The sequence below is a fragment of the Ovis aries genome, chromosome 16, assembly GCF_016772045.2.
Source record: "Ovis aries strain OAR_USU_Benz2616 breed Rambouillet chromosome 16, ARS-UI_Ramb_v3.0, whole genome shotgun sequence".
Taxonomy (NCBI): domain Eukaryota; kingdom Metazoa; phylum Chordata; class Mammalia; order Artiodactyla; family Bovidae; genus Ovis; species Ovis aries.
The window spans coordinates 10,434,698-10,458,506 of NC_056069.1; the positions used below are offsets into that span (position 1 = coordinate 10,434,698).

Genomic DNA, 23,809 nt, shown 5'->3' on the forward strand with positions numbered 1-23,809 from the left:
AAATATGAGCAGAAAAAACTGCATTTTTTCCCTATATTATCTATCTTTTAAACAGTGGGGCATCGCAGTATCAGGCTATGCAGACCATTTCGAGAAATGCACATAAGAAAAATGCATACTTCATCACCATCCCTCTGTGTTCTCATTCGTATCTCCTGTTAAGACAGGGTCCTCCTGTTTTACTGACTACCAAATCTTCAGTACTAGAACATCTGGCCAGTGAAGGCACTTGGCATATAACTGGCAAATGAATGAGTGAAGCATATATACTTTTCTCCTTCCGAATTTTAGATATACTGATACGCTCTCATACTGTTTCAAAATAGAATACATGTCAAAAGTCAGCTAAAATAAGAAATATATAGGGAACTCTTTTTCTGAATCTCACAGCTTGCTCAAGGTGGCTGTTATGTGTTGAACTGTGTCCCCTCCAAAAAGGATAGGTTGATGTCCTAATCTCTGGGACCTCAGAATGTGACAGTATTTGGACACAAGGTCTTTGCAGGTATAATTAGTTAAGATGAGGCGACTAGAGAGTGTAGGTCCCTGATCCAATACGACGGCCATGTGAAGACAGGCACAGGGAGAAGGACACGTGAAGAGAGAGGATTGAGGGGATATGTACACAAGTCAAGGAGGGTCAAAGACAGCCAGCCAAAAGCATCAAGCATCCGAAGCTGGAAGGATTCCCCTACGCGCTTCAAGGGAGCTTGGTCATGCTGACACCCTGATTGCAACTTCTAGCCTGCAGAACTGTGAGACAACACACTTCTGTGGTTTTAAGCTTGTGGTACTTGGTTAAGGCAGGCAGCCTAAAGAAACCAACAGCGGCCTTGACTTTGAATTCCTGAAAGTAGTGGGGGAGGAGTAAATGGTCACCTGAGCATTACGACCTACAAGCTTTCAATGACTTTCCAGTTTATTTTCTGATAATGGAAAATATTTTCAAGAACATGCCCAGTCAACTCAGGAATGCTAGCAAAGTAAACAATAAAGGGCACACACAAAACAAGAGGTAACTGAAATTTTAATAAACCTACGTATTTACATAAAAACTGCAAAAATCAACATTACAACGTGGGTTTTCAAAGATTAACATTTATAATTATAGTAAAATATAGTTTCACAAAGTTAAATTTCCTTGATACTTCATTTCAGTATTAATCTAACTCTTTATAGTTTATCAAAGTGGTATTATTTCATCTTTTTTTTTTTAAGCATAGGTGTTTTTCTTACGTGAAATGTTAACATGGGACCCCAGTACATAACACAGAAAGTGAAGCTGTTCTAGTTCATGAGGAGGGTTGCCGAGGGGGCCTCACACTTCCCTCAGTATCACCTCTTAGGACTCGTAGCACCCTAAGCATTGTCTGAGAACTGAGGACTGAAAATATTAATAATATATACTAAATGAGATGTCACCGACAAAGAAGAACTAGAAAGCTTATTCGGTAACCAACTTGTTTTTTCACATGCTTTTCTTTGGTTTTATCCCCTTAGAAAATCCCTCAAGTATTAATTATTTGAATGGCAGCTATATGAAGCAAACATTGTATTTCTGACTTGCTGCATTCTCCCACCTGGTCTCCTTTTTTCTAAACATTTTTCCTGCTCCTTAATTTTATCTTTCCAAAGCATTGGTTTTATGTCTTACTACTTCTTACTTCCTTACTTCTTTCTCACCAGGAGAAGAAAATGGCAGCCCATTCCAGTATTCTTGCCTGGAGAATTCCATGGACAGAACAGCCTGGTGGGCTACAGTCCATGGGGTCAAGAGAGTCAGGCGTGACTTAGTGACTTGTACTTCTACACCTGGGAAATTACAAGATAGATGCTGCTGAATAGGATCCCAAAACAATGATTTTAAAAAAAAAAAATTTTAAGGCAGTCTCTTGTTCACATTAACAAAAATAAAACATTTCTCAAGAATAAAGCCTTAAAGTCAAGCTAATTCTTGGGATGATGAAGCTTTCCAATAAAGCGAAGGGAGATTCTAAGTAAGATGTAGCACCACGGGGCCTTAGGATGGACGTCTAAACAGGACAGAAAAAGAAACAGCACATGCTCAGTCTTTCTATTCGAGGTTTAGAGGAATGGCTGGGCTGTGGGAGCATGAAGGTGTGCACACAGTGATGTTGATTAAAGAAAGGTAAGAAGGTTGCTTTGGACCCCAGTGGGCACAGGGCCACAGGGAAGCATCTATTTAAGGCAACATGTGTAAGAGTTATTTACAGGCCATGGCCTTGGGTTAGCTGGCTGGACTTGTTCATTAAGGTCCTTTCTTTGAGACTTATTCTGGGTAGATTATTCACTTCACAAAAACGTCTGCATTTCACAAATACTGGTGCAGTGCTTACAGTGTGCTCTAAGTGCTCACGAACAGTAACTCATTTAATCCTCATAACAACCCTGTGAGGTAGGTACTATAATTTGCCCTATTGTACAGACGAGGAAATGGACACAGGCAGGTTAACCAACTTGCCCACAGTCATAAGGCTTGAAAATGCTGATCTCGGATTCAAACCCCTTTCAAGGGAAGAAATGACATCTTTGGCTAGGATGAGACATTTGTCCTAAAAAGTCCCAGGAACCAGCCTAAGTGAAAAAGGAAAGGGCAGCACCAGCACTGATGACTTCACTCGATCGTCACACCACAAGGACACAATATCTGAATCAGTTTTAACAGCATAAATATCACTTGCACACAGATGAATCCAGGATTTCTTCCACTCTCAGTAAAGGCCCTTAGTAAATTTGAATTTGTTTTGAAATGTCTGAAATGCATTGCAAACTGTCTTAACGTGACATACCAGCTACACCAACCAGAAGCCTATTCATGAGGCATTTGCTTCTCTATCACAGACATCAGCATAAAAAAGACAGTAAATAAATATTAAGCATGATATAAAAAAGTGGTTTCAAATAAGTTTTAAGAATAATCCTGTACATCCCAATTCATTACTTTATCATATTCTTGAATCCTTTGCTTTATGTGAGAAAGTTTATTCTTCAGATAATCACAGCGTTCTTTTTTTTCTAGAAATGTAGGGTCCTGGAAAAGAAACATAGCTGTTATCCCAGCTGCTGGCTTCCTCAGTGAAACCCCGAAAATGGTCTTTCATAGTAGATTTCACAATCTGCCCAACTAGAATAATAGGAAGTTCTCTACATGTACTTCAGTAGATTTTATTTTTTAGAACAGCTTTTGGTTCACAGCAAAATTGAGTCAGAAGTAGAGAGCTGACGTGCCCTTAACCTGAGTAGTTTAGAATACATTAAAGGGTAAACCATGGATTAATAAAAGCACTCCCCAGCGTCTACTGATTTGTACAATTAAGTCAGGGATGGAATTAGAAACCTGTAGAAGAACTTAAACCTTTGTGAATGAATGTGGGTGGAGAGCTCCGTCCGGGGGCTCATTTCCCTGGGTTCCTAAAGCAGGACACAGCAGAATGTATCAGGACAGAGAGAACAGAGGGCGCCCAGCAGCCATCCGCGGTTCCTAACAAGTAGCATCTTAAGAATCACAAAACAAGAACTACATTAGCTACAACAATCTGAAGCCTGTCAGTTGTCACCACTGTACCTGGATAAGGCTACACCATAAGAACGAAGTGGTTTTACTCACATTCTTTTTTTTCTTAAACTCTTGGTGGATTCTTGAAATTCTCTCGTGTTCCTAAAAATAATATATCATACACGTGAATGAAAATACTTGCAGTTACTCAGATCGTATCTCAAGAGGACTTCCCTGGTGGTCTAGTGGTTAAGAATCTGCCTACCAAAGCAGGGGGACATGGGTTCAATCCCTGGTCTGGGAAGATCCCACATGCCGCAAAGAGCAACTAAGCCCGTGTGCCACAACTACTGAGCCTGAGTGCTGTAACTACTGAGGCCTGGTGCCCTAGAGCCCGGGCTCTGCAACAAGAGAAGCCACTGAAATGAGAAGCCTGGGCATCGCAACTAGAGAGGAAGCCCCCACTCGCTGGAACTAGAGAAAGCCCGCAGGCAACAACCAAGATCCAGCACAGCGAGGGAAGGAAAAAAGAATGTCTCAATAGTACACTGGCCACTGAGTTCTGAGTACACACCGGGAGAATAAGCCTGGCCGGCAGACTCCTGCCCATGCAAAGGTCAGCCTGTGGACCAGAGGCTCACTTTTGTGACACAATTAGTATCTCCACTTTGGAGAAGGCCTGGAGAAGACTCCGAGACTAACTGCGGCCTTGTCGTTTGGCTACTTACTTGCCAAGCCATGGTAAAAACCAGAGGAAATGACTACTGTCGATACCCTGTGGGATTTTCACTGGAGGACTCAGCCTCTCTGTGCCTGCTGTAATGAGGACCCTCCCACCCCGCCAACTGCAGACCCACCTGCCTGAGCCCTGTTCACTCATACAAAGCCTGCAAACCCGAGACCACCGGGCCTGGGCTTCGAGACTACGCAAGACTGTCGGGTTTCTCGACATCTGTCCGTCAACCAGCCTGCTGTTCCCAACCTGCGCTGATCGAGATGCTTGACGCCTGTTCCTCCCTTCCTCATCAAAACTTGGTCACCCTTCTTGGAACTGTGGACCTTGTCTGTTCACCAAATGGTACTAACTGATCCTGGACCTGCCTTATGTGCTGGACCCCTCCTGGTTCCTGGTACAGGTGTCTCTTAGCCAACACCTTTCCATCACTCCAAGATGGTGAAAATGTCACTACTCTACACATTTGGCTTGGAGAGCTCATAATTATAACTCGTTTAAATGTATGTGTGAAAGTCTGATCAAAACAAAGATGCCCAACTACCAGAGGTCTCAGATGAAGAATATGCATATCTACCTATGAAATATGCATGTGTGTGCCAAGTTGCTTCAGTCGTGTCCAACTCTTTGCAAACCTACGGACTGCAGCCCTCTAGGCTCCTCTGTCCATGGGATTCTCCAGGCAAGAATACTGGCGTGGGCTGCCATGCCCTCCTCCAGGGGATCTTCCTGACCCAGGGGTTGAAGCTGTGACTCTTATGTCTCCTCCTTTGGCAGGCAGGTTCTTTACCACTAGCACCACCAGGGAAGCCCCAAATAATATGGATATATACTCTATACATACATACATTTGACATTTATTTAAAACTGCTGTATGAGTTTTAAAATTTTCAGCGACACAAGTGGTAGATTAAATTAATATTCTTTTTATAAAGGATGAATGTTCCTTTACATGTGTGTGCTCCTTTACACACAAATGTGCATAGCAGCATTATTTATAATAGCCAAAACATGGAAACAATCCACTGTCCATTGTCGCTAAATGGATAAAGAAATTCATACAAAGGAATATTATTATTCCACCACAAAAAATAATGAAATATTGACTTCTGACACAACATTGATGAACCTTGAAAACACGAGGCTTAACAAAAGAAGCCAGACATTCGAGGCCAGTTTCCAGGTGCCGCAGTGGTAAAGGATCTGCCCATGCAGGAGATGAGCATCTGATCCCCAGGGCTGGGAAGAGCCCCAGAGGAGGAAAAGGCAACCCACTTTAGCAAAGCTGCCTGAAAAATTCTGTGGACAGAGGAGCCTGGTGGGCTACAGTCCACAGGGTTGCCAAGAGTTAGACACAACTGAGTGCCACACACACACTATATTACTGCATTTACGTGAAGTGTTCAAAACAGGCAAATTCACACAGACAGAAAGCATCAGTAGCTATCAGTGGCTGGAGAGAGGGAAACTGGGGAATTAGTACTAAGGGGTACGGGTTGTTTTTTTTTTGGAGGGGGTTGATAAAAATGTTCTGGAATTAGAGTGGTAATGGTTATACAACTTTGTGAATATATTAAAGCCAACCAGGGAGTTTCCTGACAGTCCAGTGGTTAGGACTCTGGGCTTTCACTGCTGAGGGAGTGGGTTCAGTCCCTGCTCAGGGAAACTGGGATCTCGCAGGTTGTATGGCATAGCCAAAACACCCCACAAACACCCAAAACAAACAAACAAACAAACAAAAACACGAAAAAAAAAAAAACACGAAACCACTGAATTGACACTTAAAAGCAGTGAATTTATGTTATGTGAATTATATTTCAATGAAAGAAATGCATGTCAGGTAAAAAAATGCCATTGATTATGAGGGCATCCAGATTTCCCAGATATTAAATTGTGAAAAAGACAAAACATTAGAGAAAAAGCATGAGTCTCCATGACTGCCGTCTCCACCTTGGTTTTCCTTTCTGCCTTAACCACGGTCGTCCGTCTGAAGCACGAGCCCTGCAGCTCACACGTGCAGCCCCAGATCCACTTGCCACCCTAACCCGCTGTGCTCTCTGGGCCCGGGGTGCCAGCTGCTCAGCTGTGACTCGCTCTGGAGAATGCATGGCCACCGGCAGCTCCTCCACACTCCGTCCACCATTTGTGAATAAACCCTCATCAAATTATCTTAGTTTGAGTGTGCTGTCTGTCTCCTTTGGGACCCTAATTGATTCAGTGTGTACCTTGGGCAAATTGATATTTTACTTAAGTAGGAAAATAAAATACTGTTTAACAACTGAAAGCAAAAGACATTAAATGATATATTTTGAATTGTCACCCTGAAGATCTCAAGTAACTTGCCCAGACAGCAGATATATATGGTTATGCCTTCTCTACATTTCGGACAAAGTCAGAATTCATCCTTCCTCTACCGGAACTCCTCCCCAACAGTGCAGGCCCTCACCTGCTGGTTTTCTGAACGACGCGGCAATCTGCTCATCACGGCATCCAGCTCATCAAACTTCCTCAGGACGGCCTGAACTTCTGCGGAGAGCTCTTTGTACTCTGCAAACTGGTCCTGGAACACAGCTTTATAGCGTTCTCGCTCATCACCTGTCTGAATCATAGGGTATTTCCTGATGAAAAAAAATAAACCAAAGTTGAAGTGTGGCCAAGATGGTGGAGTAGTAAGATCCTGAGCTCACCTCCTTCCATGGCGACAGCAAAATTACAACTATTTATAGAGCAACTATTGACGAGAGAGACCAGAAGACTAGCAGAAGGTATCTTCTACAAATAAAGATGTTTACTAAAGGAGCAACCACAACAAGATGGGTCAGGAGGGCAGAGACACAGTAAAGTCAAGACCCATACTCCTGGATGGGCGACCCGCAAACGGGAGGATTGACCACAACTGCAGAGGTCTGCTCGAGGAGTGAGGTGTCTGAGCCCCACTCTGGGCTCCTCTGTACTGGGAAGACAAGGCCCCAGAATATCTGGTGTTGAAGGTCAGCAAGCCTTACTTTCAGGAGACTCTGAGGACTGTGGCAAATAGACTCTACCCTTAAAGACGCACACAAAACCTCACACGCTCCAGGATCCAGAGCAGAAGCAGTTATTTGAAAGACGGCTGGGTCAGACCCCCTGCTGATCCTGGAGAGCCTCCTAGAGAGGCAAGAGGCAACTGGAACTCGCCCTGAGGCCACAGACACTGACAGCAGCGATTCTGTGGAGCTCGTTCTACCACGAGCGCCGTTCTGGAACCCTCCCTCTGGCTTACTGGCACAGGGACCAGGCCCTGCCCACCAGCCTGTGGGCACCAGTACTGGGATGCCTCAGGCCCAGCAGCTAGCCAGGTGGGGTCACAGTACCACTCACAAGGGGGCCAGGTGGGCCCGTCCACCAGAAGACCAACACCAGCTCTGGGACCCCTAGACCCTGTAGCCAGGGACCCCAGGACCCAGCTCTGCCTACCTGTGGGCCAGCACTAGCCCCAGCACCTGGCCCTACTAGTGGGCGCACACCAACTCCAGGACCCCAGGACCTGGCACCACCCCACCAGCTGACTGGCACTACCCTTGGGACTCCTTGGGCCCCAGCTTTCCCATCGACAGGCTGAAGTCATGGGGCTAAGCCTCCCCCCGACCCCTGCCGCAACCTTTCTCCTGGCCAGACCCTGGCATACCCACCAGCACCAGAAGACCAAGCTCAGCTCTGAGATACTTTGGGCCCCAAAGCAGCTGCCCTGGGACCAGATACAAGCTTTCAGACACCCTGGACCCCACAGCCAGCCATGCCAGGAACTGGCCTCACTCAAGCAGGCTAACCCTAGATCTGGGCTCCCCAGGCCTGCAACCACCAACGCTGGGAACCAGCTCTGCCCATCTGTGGAGCAACACTAGCCCCAGGACCCCCCGGGACTTCACAGGCATCAACCTTATGACCCAGCTCCACCCACCAGTGGCCAGCAACCTCCACACAAGGCCGGGCCTGGCAGCAGGACTAGGAGGCAGCCACGCCTATCAGACATCCACGGCAGTCAGCCTGCAGGACCCATGCAGCCCTCACAGGGGACACTGTTAGAGCACGCAGCGCTGGTGACGAGAAGGGAGTGCGCTGCGGGGACACATAGGACATCTTACACGAAAAGCCACTACTGCAAGGCCAAGAAACAAAACCATCCAACCAAATACACAGCAATAAAAACAGCAAGGTAGGCGAAACTAAGCTACAGGAGATTATGTTCCCAATGAGGAAACAAGATGAAACTCCAGACAACCAAGTAAACTGGAAATAAGCAAACTACCTGATTACACTCACAAAGATGTTCAAAGAACTCAGGAGAAGACTGGATGGACAGGGTGAGAAGTTAGAACTTTCAAACAAAGAGTGAAACAATGAAAAGGACACCAAGCACAGCTGAAGAATACAATAACCGAAATGAAAACTCTACCAAAAAGGAATCAACAGTAGATAAGATGATACACAGCAACAGATCAGCAAACTGGAGGACAGAGCAATGGAAATCACTCACTTGAACCAAAAAAAGATGTAACAAAAAAAAATGTGAGAACAGTTTAGGAGACCTCTGGGGCAACATCATGAATACTCACATTCACATTATAGGGGTCCCAGAAGGAGAACAGACAGAGAAAATATTTAGACACATTAATAGCTAAAAACTTCCCTAGCCTGGGCAACAAAGGAGAAGCAACAATTTATCACAAGGGAACTGGCATAAGGCTATCATATGACATTTCAGTAGAAACTCTATAGGCCAGGAGGGAGTAATAGAATATATTCAAAGTGATGACAGGGGAACATCTACAACCAAGAAATATTCTACCTGGTAAGGCTTTCATTCAGATATGATGGAGAGATCAAAAATTTTACAGACAAAAACAAACAAAAAATTTTACAGACAAGCAGAAGATAAGATTTAGTACCACCAAACTAGCTTTATAAGAAATGTTAAAGGAACTTCTTTAAGTAGAAAAGGCCATAACTAGAAACCTGAAAATTAAAAAAAGAAAAATCTTAAAGGTAGTAAATCAGCCCTGTATAAAGCTAGTGAAAGTGAAATCACTTAGTTGTGTCTGACTCTTTGCAACCCCATGGACTGTAGCCTACCAGGCTTCTCCGTCCATGGGATTTTCCAGGCAAGAGTACTGGAGTGGGGTGCCACTGCCTTCTCCAGGAGATCTCCCAACCCAGGAACTGAACCCGGGTCTCCTGCATTGCAGACAGACGCTTTACCCTCTGAGCCACCAGGGAAGCCCGTATAAGTTAGAAGGAAGGTTAAAAGACAAAAGCCGTAAAACCATTTATGCCACCTACAAGTAGTGGTTGCCAGAGAGGAGAGAGGTGGGGGAAACAAAGAAATTGGTAAAGGAGATTAACAGGTAGAAACTTTCAGCTGCAAAATAAATGAGTCACAGTTACGACACGCCCAGTGCAGGGAATACAGTCAATAACTATGTAGTTTCTTTGTATGATGACAGACGATAAGACTTAACCTGGGGATGATTTTGAAAAGTGTAGAAATACTGTATCATTATGTTGTGTACCGGGAACTAACATACTGCTGTAGGTCAATTATGCTTCAAAAACAAACTCACAGAAAAAGAGATCAGATTTGTGGTTACCAGAGGCAGGGGTAGGGGAAGAGGAAGTTTAGGGAGAGAAAATTGGATGAAGGTCATCAAAACCTACAAACTTCCAGCTATGAGATAAATAAGTATTAGAGATGCAATGTACAACATGATAAACACAATTGACACTGCTGTATGTTGTATATGAAAATTATTAAAAGAGCAAATCCTAAGAGTTCTCATCACAAGGAAAAATTTTTTTCCATTTCTTTAATTTTGTATCTATATGAGACGATAGATGTTCACTAAACCTACTGTGATAATCATTTTATGATGCATGTAAGTTCATGATTTCATTACACTTACACACTAAACATAAACAGTGCTGTAGGTCACTTAAATCTCAAAACTGGAAGAAAAGAAAACCAAAGTGATAACTTTTTCATTAAAACAAGAGGAACAGGAAATCAGCTTATTATCTCATTCCTCAGTGACCATACTGTACCTTCAATTCAATATACTACCTCTCAGCAAACAAACAACTGTTCAAATATAATTGACTTTAAGCAGAGTATTAACTTGAAGACGAACAGAAAAATGAAATTCCAAGTGGAACCTCGCTATCTCTACCTTGAAGAAAGGTAGATACTCACGCCACGTAGTCTGGCATCACGATCGGCTTCGGGATGTGGCCCGGGGGAATAGGTCCACTCAGAAGCTCAGGTTTCATTTTTGTTGCTCTCGGTTCTTTAAAATTAACTTCTTGGTCTCTCTGTCTCTCGCAACTGGTGGCCATGTCACACTACAGTTAGAGGGGAAAAAGAGGATTTATTTATAAACAAAAGCAAAAAATAAAGCAAAAAAATCTCAACTTTATTCTTAGAGGAATAAAGACCCAGCACAGTCAAAAATAAATAAATAATAATTTTTAAAAAATCTAGTCTCATTAAAAAAAAAAAAAGGAACAGAGAGAGTGCTTGGGGGCTCCACTGGGCACTGCCCAGAATACCAAGCAGGCTGGAGAGGCTGGTGGATTCCAGGAGAGGGGTTTCCACATTACAAGTAAAGGAGTAAGGTTCAGAGAGATTCAGTGAATTCAAGGTCTCACAGCTATGAAGTGAAAAGCAAAGATAAAAACCCAGCCCTTCTAGTTAAGACCGCGCTTTCACTGCTGAAAGCCCGGGTCCTGTGAGTCACATGGCACAGCCAAGGAAAAACCCAAAGCCCCTCAAAACAGCACTTTTTGACTTTGGGGCTCTTTAAATGAATAGCAGGAGGAAATCGGCTTACTTAAATGTGTATCGCTCAATCCTAAAGTTCCCGAAGTTCTGGTTGCGGTGCTCTGCTTCGTTGCTCAGTCGTGTCCAACTCTGCGACCCCACGGACTGTAGCCCACCAGGCTCCTCTGCCCATGGGCATTCTCCAGGCAATAACACTGGAGTGGGTTGCCTTTTCCTACTCCAGCGGATCTTCCCAATCCAGGGATTGAACCCAGCTCTCCCACATCGTGGGCGTATTCTTTCATTACTGAGCCACCAGGGAATCCCAAGCAGCACACTAGAAATGAGGCTGTAAAGGGCGGAGGTGGGCAAAGGCATGCTGCTTTCCGTGACATGGAAGAAAGCTCCTTCCACTCCTCCCTTGGGTCTTCAGTCTGTGCTTGCTGAATAAAACTCCATCAACTAATTCAGAGTGGCTGGGGAGGGACCCTAGTCTATTGCAAACAAATATAAAACAAGAATTTAAAACCTTGCTCTTTACCTGGTCAGGCAGCTTTGCAAATTCTTTGTTTCCTCATTTCTCTATCTCTCAGAGGCTGCCTTCGAGGTCTCATTTAGCATTAGCTCACGCAATTGTTAACTCACCAAACAGTGCAGCCCATGGATAAGCCCAGATTAGACGTGGAGGCTGCTGACTCGCCCTGGGGGAGGGCTACCGAGAGGGGAAGCCTGCACCCGGGCAGGCGGAAGGGGAACCAGGGCTCCTCCGCAGAAACGATGCCCAGCCACGGCCCCAAACAGCAGGAACGTGAGTGGAGAGCAGAAAACCCAGAGGAAACGAGATCAAACAAGAGTATTTTAGGAAATATATTCTGAGGTTAGCATCTATTGTGCTTTGTTCCTCACTGGTCAGAACCAGAATAGCTTCTTCATTCTATTGAATTAATGCTTAATCTTGAAAATCCAACATGCTATTAAAATCAGGGGAAATTGTTTGGCTTAAGTAAGTGAATTTCCATTTCATGGCATCCCTTCTTAGCTTCTAAATATTTAACAAACTGTTTTCCCCACAGCTGCCTGAGAAGTGTCCAGTGAGCACACTGACCCTCTTGGTCAGCAGCCCTGGGGCAGGCTCAGATTGCATGGTCAAAATCACAAATTCTACCCAGGTAGTCACATTGGACAGGAGAGTCCATGTGAGGCTCCCTCCTCCGTCAGTCAGTCAGTTCAGTCGCTCAGTCGTTTCTGACTCTTTTCGACCCCATGAATCGTAGCATGCCAGGCCTCCCTGTCCATCAACTGCCGGAGCTTGCTCAAACTCTTGTCTATTGAGTTGGTGATGCCGTCCAGCCATCTCATCTTCTGTCGTCCCCTTCTCCTCATGCCTTCAATCTTTCCCAGCATCAGGGTCTTTGGCAGTGAGTTGGTTCTTTGCATCAGGTGGCCAAAGTATTGGAGTTTCAGTTTCACCATCAGTCCTTCCAGTGAATATTCAGGACTGATTTCCCTTATGATGGACTGGTTGGATCTTCTTGCAGCCCAATGGATTCTCAAGAATCTCCAACACCACAGTTCAAAAGCATCAGTTCTTCAGTGTTCAGCTTTCTTTATAGTCCAACTCTCACATCCATACATGACTACTGGAAAAACTTTGACTAGACAGACCTTTGTTGGCAAAGTTATGTCTCTGCTTTTAATATGCTATCTAGGTTGGTCGTAGCTTTTCTGCCAAGGAGGAAGTGTCTTTTAATTTCATGGCTGCAGTCACCAAGTTTTTGTCAAGCCAAAGCTATTCATTTTCCTTACTTGCCCATCCCTAATTCCAAGATTCACCTTTTAATATAAAAAGGAGTTCTAAGAAATCATAATATTTCCACACAGACTGTTTCACCTGCTTTACATTTTCCCCCCTGTTTTTATGCTGTTAACATTTTCTTTCACTTGTTTTGGGTGAACCATACTGATCATCAGTTCAGAAAATCTGGGGAAAAAAATCTAGAACTAGACATGACACAAAAATGAAAACCTCTTCAGGCTTTCACAGGAAGGAAGTTAGTTGGGCTCCAGTGCTGGGACACACCACTCTCAAACAGTACTCCAGATTACAAACACAAGGCCCCAGATTTCATGACCTTCCTCTGCATCTAGCAAAAACTAGTCTTGTCACAGAAAAGCTTTGCTGTGAGGCAAGAGAAAGCGATTAAGCCTGGGGTAAGTAATGTTATAGATATAATTACTAAGCTTTTCAAATAAAAAATGGGCTGGAGGAATACATTGTCAAGTTAGAAATGGGGAGAGTCAGACATGTGTTTCAGGGTGCTTTTGTTCAATTTCTGAGTGTCCCTCCCTATAAGTGTATTTGATGTTATGATGCACAGACCCCAATCCCAAACCCACACTATTACTTTTTATGCCCAGATTAGATCAGAAAAAATTATTTATTTATTTGGCTGCATCAGATCTTAGTTGCAGCATGTGGGATCTGGTTCTCTGACCACGGATTGAACCCAGACCCCCGGCACTGGGAATATGGAGTCTTAGCCACTGGACCACCAGGGAACTTCTCCAGGTTAGATTTTGACTTTTCTAGTTTAGAAATCTGCTCAACATTTAAGGACTTAGAACTTCTTTCTGTAGAAAACTGATGACCCATTTAGCTTACTCTGATTATTAGCCACTGAGTTAGTCATAAATCTAACTGAAATGTATATCCTGACACAATTAATGTTGAAAAAATAAATGAACATTTAAAATGAACACAAGGGAATCAGGAAGTTAAAACAAAGTACAATTAAAAAACAACCCAAATGCCACCCACCACACACAAAGCAGTATTGCTCTAATTCTATGAACAATGTTTAAACTGTAGAGGTTTGTAACATTAGATCCACACTGTCCTGTGAGGGAAAAACTCTTCAATATTCTACAGATCAGCTATTAATACCAGTCTCACTTATCCCCATGCATGGTCAGTCAGGACTGGTCAGATATCCGTTGATTTCTAAAGATTTATGGATCTCCAAGAACACCACAGCAAAGCTCAGCTGTAATTCCATGACTTCATATACGTGTCAATCATTTAATGCAACTGACTCTTTAAAAACCATGGCTAATTACAGATCCTCAAAGTTGCTTTGATCAATGAATAATGTTGAATTTGAGATATTATCATTCATAAATTGATTTCCCGAGGAGGTGATATAGAAACACAAATCTGTAAGTGAGTTATTTAGTTTTGTACTTCTTGCTTGCTTATTCTCACACTCACACACAATCACTCTACTAATCTTTTGTCTGTGTTTTTCACTAGATTTGTAAGCCCCTGGGAAATGGAGATAATGTTCCTTGTTGTATCCATGTCACTGGCCCACAACCTGTCACATGTTTGTTCAATGAATGAATTAATGATGACACCGTTGTTTTAATCATGATTGCTAAGACAGGCTGTTGCTCATCCACTTAATAGCGTCCTTATTTCGGCGTGAACAAAATGTTTTCGAATAGTATTAATATTTGTATGTTACAACATAATTGAGAACACAGTGAAAAAGAACCTCATCAAAGGTATTTTCAAGATGAATGCACTTAACAAAAAAGAACTTAAAGAAATTAGCAACCCAATTTAAAAAAACTGGACAAGATATAAACAGACAGTTAATAGGGAAGAAAATGAAAACATATGAAAAAGGCTCAACCTCACTCCTGATACGAGAAATGCAAATTTCTACATTAGTGATATTTTTCACCTATCAGGTTGACGGATGTTAACAAATTTCCTAACACTGTGTGGTGAGGGTGTGAGGAAGCCTGTAGTGTGTTGAGGATAGAAATTGGTAGACCTTCTATTGGGCAGTCTGGCAGTCAAAACAAAAATGTACATGCCTTTTGATCCAGAAACTCACTTCTCAGAATTTCAGTGTCCTTGTACATATATGAAAGGAAGTCTGTATAAGTATGTAGTCGTATATACAAGGTTATTCACTGTAGCACTATTTTTAATAGTGAGAGGCTGGAAACAACTTACATGTTAATATCTGACTAAATGAATTACAGTCTAACCACAAAATGCAATACTCCGTAGTTAGAAACCAAGAACGCAGAAGTTTTTATGTACTAATAAGGAAAAGTCTTAGAAATACATTGTTAAGTGAAAAAAATAAGGGATATAACAGTAGGTATGGTATGCTACCATTTGTGTAAAAGAAGGAGTAAAGCAAATAGATATCTATCTAACACGCTTCTGAAAGGACACACAGCATACTGGTAACACTGGTGGCCTCTACGGGAGAATGGGAAGCCACTGTACAGGGACGAGAGAAGACTTCGTGAGAGATCCTTTCGCATTTTGAATTAAGGGAATACACTTCCTTTTTAAAGAAACAAACAAATCCAAAGGTTGGATTCTTAACTTTTTGCTTAGAAATAAAGCCCAGGGACTTTCCTAGTAGTCCAATGATCAGGACTCCATGCTTCCACTATAGGGGCATGGGTTCAATTTCTAGCCCAGGAACTAAAATCCCACATCCCATGTGGTACCCCCCTCCAAAAAAAAGGAAAAGAAATAATGCCCAATATCTTAAGAACTTTTCAATGAGGTAACATTATGATTAAAATATATTACATTATTCTATATATACAATAATTATAATAACAGCTCAAGCAAACTTGTGAGGTAGAAATGATTACTATCTCAATTTTACAGATGAAGAAACTGAGGCCTGGGAAGGTAAGTACCTTGTCTACCGTCACCATTAGTAAATTGTGGAATAGGGGTTTCTTTCCCAACATGACAAAATTTGGCATCTGAAAGCACATGACAAGAATAGGGAAGAATGGAGAAGAACTGAAGACAGCGATAAAAAACTGGGGGGAACAGCCTTCATTAAAAAAAATAAATATATAATAAGAACCAACTATATTCACTTGCGGAAGCTTTCATCTAACAAAATTAAAAGATACTACAAATAGCCTGGTCTGATTTGGCCCTCTCAGTATTAGAAAAAAGCTAAAAAGTCCTATTACGAACTTAATGCAATAGATACACTTTTACAGACAGGTGATCTACAAACAGACAAGAGAGGAAACTGGCAAATCCAGAGACAAAATATGCTGTGGACTTTGTTCTTACCATTTTCCTTTTCGATGCCAATGATGGCTCACTTATCTGGAACAGAAAGAGTTAAAATGACTTTTTAGAGGTGTGTGAAGCTACTGAGCAGTTTCATCCCTTTGTATCTATAGCCCAATTTCAATTTTATAGATACCGATTCTCTGCAGATGCATCCCCAACTCTTCTGGCCACGTTTTGATGGACCAGTGGGGAATCAGAGGAGGAGGGATAACTGTGACTCCCTGTCAATCAGGAGCAGAGCAGAGCCGGCAATAAGGAGATGGTAGCAATGATTATGGAGTTGCCTTGAACTACCTAGAGACTTTATTTATTCTTGATTCCCACTACCCAACACAATTAGAGAGTTTGGGATGGTTACATTATTAATTTTATAATTCAAAAAGCTACACGCCAGTATGTCTTAACATTTAGGAAGTTACAGCAACGCAAACAGGCATCAGAAGTGATTCAAGTTTAATCAACCATTACGCAAAGTCTTATAAAAACAAGCTTCTGTTAAGAAAAGGAAAAGAAATAAAAGAATTATATGAATGATAGCCATTATAATGTAGAATTTGAAGTGATATTAAGAACTCCATTATTATTAAATTACATAAAATTATAAGGATGTGTCTCACTATCTGATTTCACACTGATTAGAATTTAAAATTCTGTATTTTGTATACACAGATGTAATACTTAAAAATATGCTTACAATACTGAGATAAATTTATAAACTCCAAGAAAAGTGGGTTTCAGATTTCATTACAGATTTAAATGAACACTTTCCTCTTGCAACTGAACAATTACGCTTTTTATTAAGTCTTACCATACTAAGGAATCAAGATTGTTCTTAAATTTAATGATGGGCCATTTACTTTACTGAGTATGTTATTATTCTTCTTTATAGAAATTCTGTAGCTGTGTCTTCTCTTACATGTTGGACAGACAATAGTGCAACCAGTGAATTATATATTATATTACACATCTGGCGTCTACTTGCAATGTTACAAAACAGTGACACGCCAGAGTGGGCTATCTGGTCAGAGCATGTCAGATACTGAGTGAGGCCTTTGGAACTTCAGACCATTAAAAACAACAACGACAGCTTTGTTTGGAGAACTACAGGTATTTAAGGAGGGAGCTAATAGCAGAAAGAACAAAGATGGTGAAATCCCTTACCTCCTGTTGCTCAACGTATTCCCTGTGTCTCCGAGCCGCCTCGTGCCTCCACAACTTTAGGCAAACCAAAGCACCAAGGAGATAAACAATCATGGTGACAAAGAGGAAGACCATGGCTGCTATCTGCCCTCCTTCCACCCGGCAGAATCCTGCGTTCATTGGCGTGTTAAATAACGGATAGTAGCAGAGTCCCCCTCGGTTGGTATCATTCACGTAGACTATGGCTGCGGCCATGTACAAAATGAACAAGGAGACATTGATTCCAAATTCAGTGAGGGGCCACCAATTTGAGTCCAAGAGGATGGTCCGATAATACATGGACATGCCAAGCACCAGGATGATGAGGGTGGCCACCCAGGCCAAGCCACCAACCACAAGGACAAAAGCAGTTCTGGGGCCACTGTAGTAATAGCCCCCATAGGTACTGCCCAGGCCACCCATGCCTCCTATGCCGTAGGGCTGTGAATATCCAAACATGTTATACCACTCGCTGTCCTTGTGAATGTACGCTGTGACGCAAGCCAAAACGCCGGCCCCCAGCAGCAGCTCAGCTGTCCCCAGGATCCGCAGCAGGCCTGCCCACGACTTCATGTAGGAATACCTAAGGTGATACTCCTCTACCTTCTCGCTGTAGGTGCGGGCTGTGTGCGTGTGTCGGCCTAGGGATCCATAGGGATCGTGAGGAAACATGCCCTCAGTCTCTTTCTGGGAATGCCAGCTGCCTTCAGACCCGCCGTGAGGATCTTGGTAGGAGTTTGGGGGTGAACGATGGTTTGATCTTGTGGGCGAGGCTGGAGGTGAACACTCCACTCCATCGGAGATGTATCTGATGTCTGATACCGGCTTATCCCACTCTGGGTCCTTTTTCTTCCCTCTGAAGAAGTTCTTCCAGGACTCTGGGACAAAGCGTCTTACAGGCTTGAGATCCGGCGCGACGGCTGGTTCCTCTGTGTCACTTGAGTAAAATTCTGGGCCGAAGGGCGGCTGTAATGGGAGAGGGGGTGGTGGCAATGGATCAGCGCTCACGGCCAGCTCACTGTCTCGAAGAGTCTGGAAGGTTCTTACGGTGCCATCTGGATAGTCTGAGTCCCTTGGGACCTCATCATAGTGTCTGTCCCGATTCCTGGATCTTCTGTCACTGGACGACATTTGTGATGTTCACACCTGGGGTCAGGATTAAAGTTATCTCTTATGCTTAGCTATGTATCCCTTCAATAATGCTGGTTTTAGTCACTTATTATCAAATGATCATATTCAGGAAACCAATATGATCATACCTAATCATTATGATATAGTAAATGACAAAGCAAATACGTACATTTTAAAGATGTGTAACAATTACGTAAGCCAGGGATACAGAATCATTCTATGAGATTTTAAGGGCAATTAAAATCTTAAACCTTAGAGATTACAACATTTATAAGTCAAATTTACCTATGAGCCCTATAAACAACAAAATGTAAAAAAACAAAAATGAGACTAAATTTTAATGCAGGGTGCTAACACATTTCAAGCAGAGTCCTTTCCTCAAATATCTAAATAAACATATTTAAGAGTTTGAGCGTACCAAAATCTGATGGGTCAACAAATACTCTTTACTTTCATTAACTCAAGTCTGTTTTGGAACAGCCCACGAGCATCAGTCTGGTAAACACACGGACGGACAGCTCCCTTCCTTCCTAACTTGGGAAGTCATGTTTTGGGAGTCGCTTCTTCCACTCTAATTGGATAATGCTTGACACTAGCAAATTGACTTCTCAGAGCCACAGCAATGCCCATGGACATCACTCTTTCCAGAGCAATCATTTAAAGATGATTTGCTGCAGCCATGGAAAGACTCATAAAGTATCTCAGAAGACTTGTCTGGTGGTCCAGTGCTTAAGGATTTGCATGCCAGTGCAGGGGACATGCGTTCAATCCCTGGTCTGTGAAGATTCCATCTGCCTTGGGGCTACTAAGCCTGTGGACCACAACTATTGCGCCCAAAGCTTTAACCCTGTGAGCCGCAACTACTGAGCCCAAGCGCCTAGAGGCCGTGCTCTGCAATAAGAAAAGTCACACACCGTTAACTAGAGAGCAGCCCTGTTTACTGCAACCAGAGAAAGCCTGTGCGTAGCAACAAAGACCCAATGTAGCCATAAATAAATTAAAAATCTTTTTAGAAGGTGGTTTCTGACTCTTTGCGACCCTACGGACTATATAGTCCATGGAATTCTCCAGGGCAGAATACTGGAGTAGGTAGCCTTTCCCTTCTCCAGGGCATCTTCCCAACCCAGGATCAAACCCAGGTTTCCTGCCATTGCAGGAGGATTATTTCCCAGCTGAGCCACAAAGGAAGCCCAAAAAGCTATCTTAGAGAGTATTGAATCCATCTGAAAAGTAGAAAATATACTTTTTAACTTGATAATTTCCTTCAAGAAACCAATGACCTGAACACATATGCAAAAAGGAAACTATTTGCTATTATAACTACTATGTTTCAGGTACAATGCTTTTCTCCCTTAAACTGCTCATGAGTATTTATTGAAGGCTCACTGGGCACATGGTATTGTATTTGGCACTGTAAAGGTCTCAGAATTAAAGCTGGTAATCCCACCTTTACAATGTTGAACAATTTATAAATTCCTAAGGTTTTGTTTTTACTTTGTCAAACAGAGATCTATCACTCAAAGAATTATTTACCAAGTACCCGTCATGCACAAGGTTTGCTGAAGAGGTATCGGTGAAAAAAGTTGATGGAAATCCTCGCCTTCATGCAGCTTAAATACTAGGGGTGGGGACCAGTGATGACAGATGATAGATAAGGCAAGTGAAATAGACGCCAACGAACAAAGTTAGGAAAGAGGGTAAGAAGTGCAGTGTGGATAGGATGCTATAATTTTAAATAGAGTGGCCAGGGAATTCTTCAGAGAGAACAAGACATCTGAATATAGAAACGAAGGAGATGAGAAAAGATGCCAGGCGGGTATCAGGGGAAGTGCTTCGGGCAGCTGGAACAGCTAGAGTAAAAGCCTTAAAGTGGGAGTGCCTAGCATTGCTGAGGCATGGAGGCAGCAACAGCATGAGAGGGTGCGTAGTAGAACTGAGGCTGCCTGAATCCTTAGGACTTAAAAATCATTAGAAAGGATTCAGGCTTCTATTGAGAGTGACATGAGAAGCCACTGGAAAATTTTCAGTAGAGGTCTGACATGATGTTATTATTTTTTTAAATAGGATCACTCTGGATGCTGTGTTAATAGTATATTCCAGGAGAAAAGAGTGAAAAGAGGGAGACTGGCTAGGAGGTCACTGAAATACAGTTGACCCTTGACCAACACAGGAGGAATTGGTAAAGTATAGTTGTGATTCCAAATCCAGGGATTCAACCAACTGCAAACCACTCAGTACTGTATACATATTTACTGGAGAAAAAAAAAAAGTATCTCAGGGGACCCTCACAGTTCAAAGCTGTGTTGTTCAAGGGTCTACTGTACTCCAATGGGCCATGGTGGTGGCAACAAAGATAGCAAGAAGAGGTCAAACTCTCTGTACAGGGAATTAAAATTTTTAATAAAGAAACTTCTAAACACAATAAGAAATGGAAAGAATAGTATTACGAGCCCTTATGTGCCCATTAGCAACCTTCAGTAATTATCAACTTATCAATACTATTTCATCTATACCTTCCCCTTTATTTGCCAATAGATTAAAGCAAATCCCAGACATCAGGTCTTTTTATCTACAACATTTCTACACTACTTAGTCCTTGGAGGAGCGGCCTAAAGAGAGTCTGAGATACCTGTTAAGAGTTCAGGCAAAACTAACATCTAAGTAGGCTGCCCACAGAAGGGTATATACTACCTCAGGCTAAATACAATCACCTGGGTATTGAGTGGAGCTGGAGAGGTCTAAATTCTGGGGTTTTCTAAAGGGGCACTCCAATTTTAAAGAACTGTGAGTCCCAACATGGTGCCCACTGAAAAGTAGGAGAAAAAATTTAGTATAGAAAATAATTTATATAAATGACAGCAATTAGCAGTATTTTTATGGTCTTTTATCTCTTTATCTGTCTAAAAGTACTTAAATTCTAAGAATGGGTAGTACTGGTATAATTCTTGAAATGCATTTTCCTAAAAATAGTAGAGGCAAAAGCACAACAAATAACTTTAACAAGTTTTACATAGCCTTCAATATCTTTGATATACAGGCATTTAAGATATACCAGTTTGGCAAACGGAGAAGGCAATGGCAACCCACTCCAGTACTCCTGCCTGGCAAATCTCATGCACGGAGAAGCCTGGTAGGCTGCAGTCCATGGGGTCCCTAGGAGTCAGACAGGACTGAGAGACTTCACTTTTCACTTTCATGCATTGGAGAAGGAAATGGCAACCCATTCCAGTGTTCTTGCCTGGAGAATCCCAGGGATGGCGGAGCCTGGTGGGCTGCCGTCTCTGGGGTCGCACAGAGTTGGACATGACTGAAGTGACTCAGCAGCAGCAGCAATTTGGCAAAAGGAAATGGCAATCCACTCCAGTACTATTGCTGGAAAATCCCATGGACAGAGGAGCCTGGTAGGCTACAGTTCATGGGGTCGCAGAGTCGGACTCGACTGAGCGACTTCACTCACTCATAATGGGTCTAATTTATGCTCACTTCTAATGGCATCACCAACTCAATGGACATGAGTGTCAGCAAAGTAAGAGATAGTGAAGAACAGGCAGGGCTACATACATGGGGTTGCAGAGTGCGACGCGATTTAGGGACTGAACAACAGAAAGACTTGTGAAAAGGAGCTTATTTGAATTAGATCACCTTGGTGGTGGTTTGGTTAAGTCGCTAAGTCGTGTCCGACTCTTGTGGCCCTATGGACTGTAGCCCGCCAGGCTCCTCTCTTCCTGGGATTCTCCAGGCAAGAATACTGGAGTGGGTTGCCATTTCCTTCTCCAGGGGATCTTTCCGACCCAGGAATCGAACCCGCGTCTCCTGCATTGCAGGCATATTCTCTACTGATCGAGCTACAAGGGAAGCCTAAGATCACCTTAAAAAGTCAAAATTCCAAATTTGAAGAAATGTGTAATAGCAAATTATGTGATTTTAGAAGGGTCCAGTCAGTTGTATATTTACATTTCAATATCTGGAAATATACCCCTAGCATCTTTCAAGGTCTCATAGAGCGTCCAGTTAGAATCAGCACGCTGAGGCAGAGTTCAAGGCAGAGGGTTTTGTTCAAGCACCCAGGCGGTGGCTCAGAGGTTAAAGCATCTGCCTCCAACGAGGGACACCCGGGTTTGATCCTTGGGTCGGGAAGATGCCCCGGAGAAGCAGATGGTAACCCCCTCCAGTATTCTTGCCTGGAGAATCCCATGGACGGAGAAGCCTGGTAGGCTACTGTCCACGGGGTCGCAAGAGTGGGACACGACTGCGCGACTTCACCTTCCCGGGCCCTGATTTCTTTCGGTCTGCACACACCATAGCGGTGATTAGAAGAAACGGTCTCCCCAGGGAAGCGTTACAGGAATCCAGTTGCTCACCTTTACACCAGAGTCACCACTTAGCTGGCTTTTAAAGTTACGGTGGGCCCCAGACACAGATTTTACACACTACTGCTTTCCAGTGGGAAGGGAACTGCGCTTTGAACCGGGAACAGCTGCAAGCATCCTTGTCGGGGTCTCTGCCCAGGCCGCGGCTCGTCGCTCCGCCCCCGCCCCACCTATCTCGTTCGGTCTTTAGCTCTGCACCCCCAGGTACACGTCTCCGAGTCGGAGTGAAAAGGCATTTTCAGTCTTTCCACATTCCGGCCCAAAGCGGCCGGAACTAAGTTGGGCTGGACGAGCCCAGGTCGGAATAACCCTGCGCCCGGAAGCACCGCGGCTTCCCGGCCCGGGGCGGGGCGCGTCTCGCCCGGCACCTGTGTCCGCCGCGTGAAACCTGGCTGGCCGAGGGGCCCTCCTGCTTCCCAGGCCCCAGCTCTTCCCGGGGCCCGCACCCCTTACCGCGCCGGCGCCCGGCCTCGGCCGAAGGTACTGGCGGGCGGCGCAGCAAGCGCGCGCGCCCAGGACGCTCCGAGGGGCCTACCCACCCCACCGCGCACCTGCCTGGGGTCCGCCGGCCCCTCCCCGCCTGCGTCCCGGTCACGTGGGCCCCACCCCTTGGGCCCAGCTCACCTGAGCGGCCACCTGCCAAAGCGCCTTCGCCGCCCGCGGCTCTGAAACCCAGCTCGGGCTCCTGGGGCGGGGCCGGGCCGCGCTCCGCCCCGCCCGGCTTTGTCAGGCCCGGACTCCCGCCTGGGGCTTGGGCGGGTCAGTGTCCCCCACCCCCGCCAACCACACCTTATAGCAATAGCTTCGGATCAGGCTCCGCTGGGAGGGCTCTGGAAAGGTCTTTAAAAGAAAAAGAAAGTGAAGTCGCTCAGTCGTGTCCGACTCTTTGCGACCCCACGGACTGTAGCCTACCAGGCTCCTCCGTCTAGGAGATTTTCCAGGCAAGAATACTGGA

At 44.0% G+C, this 23,809-nt stretch overlaps 1 protein-coding gene across 4 annotated transcripts; it reads right to left on the bottom strand.

Annotated features, from left to right (window-relative positions):
* Positions 1 to 1,009: 1,009 nt before the first annotated feature.
* MARVELD2 (MARVEL domain containing 2) lies at positions 1,010 to 23,533 on the bottom strand. 4 transcript variants are annotated; one of them, XM_015101258.3, is made up of 7 exons: positions 23,479 to 23,533; positions 17,336 to 18,499; positions 16,172 to 16,207; positions 10,477 to 10,625; positions 6,697 to 6,868; positions 3,629 to 3,679; positions 1,010 to 3,052 (listed from the first exon to the last, which is right to left on the bottom strand). In XM_015101258.3, the coding sequence occupies exons 2-7, from the start codon at positions 18,482 to 18,484 to the stop codon at positions 2,930 to 2,932; spliced, it is 1,680 nt and encodes a 559-aa protein (XP_014956744.2). In that variant the 5' UTR covers positions 18,485 to 18,499; positions 23,479 to 23,533; the 3' UTR covers positions 1,010 to 2,929. The 4 variants fall into 4 exon arrangements, with proteins under 4 accessions (XP_014956744.2, XP_042089642.1, XP_042089641.1 ...); XM_042233708.1 differs by having other exon boundaries at positions 23,406 to 23,533; XM_042233707.2 differs by lacking the exon at positions 23,479 to 23,533 and adding an exon at positions 23,308 to 23,438.
* Between the last annotated feature and the right edge of the window lie 276 nt (positions 23,534 to 23,809).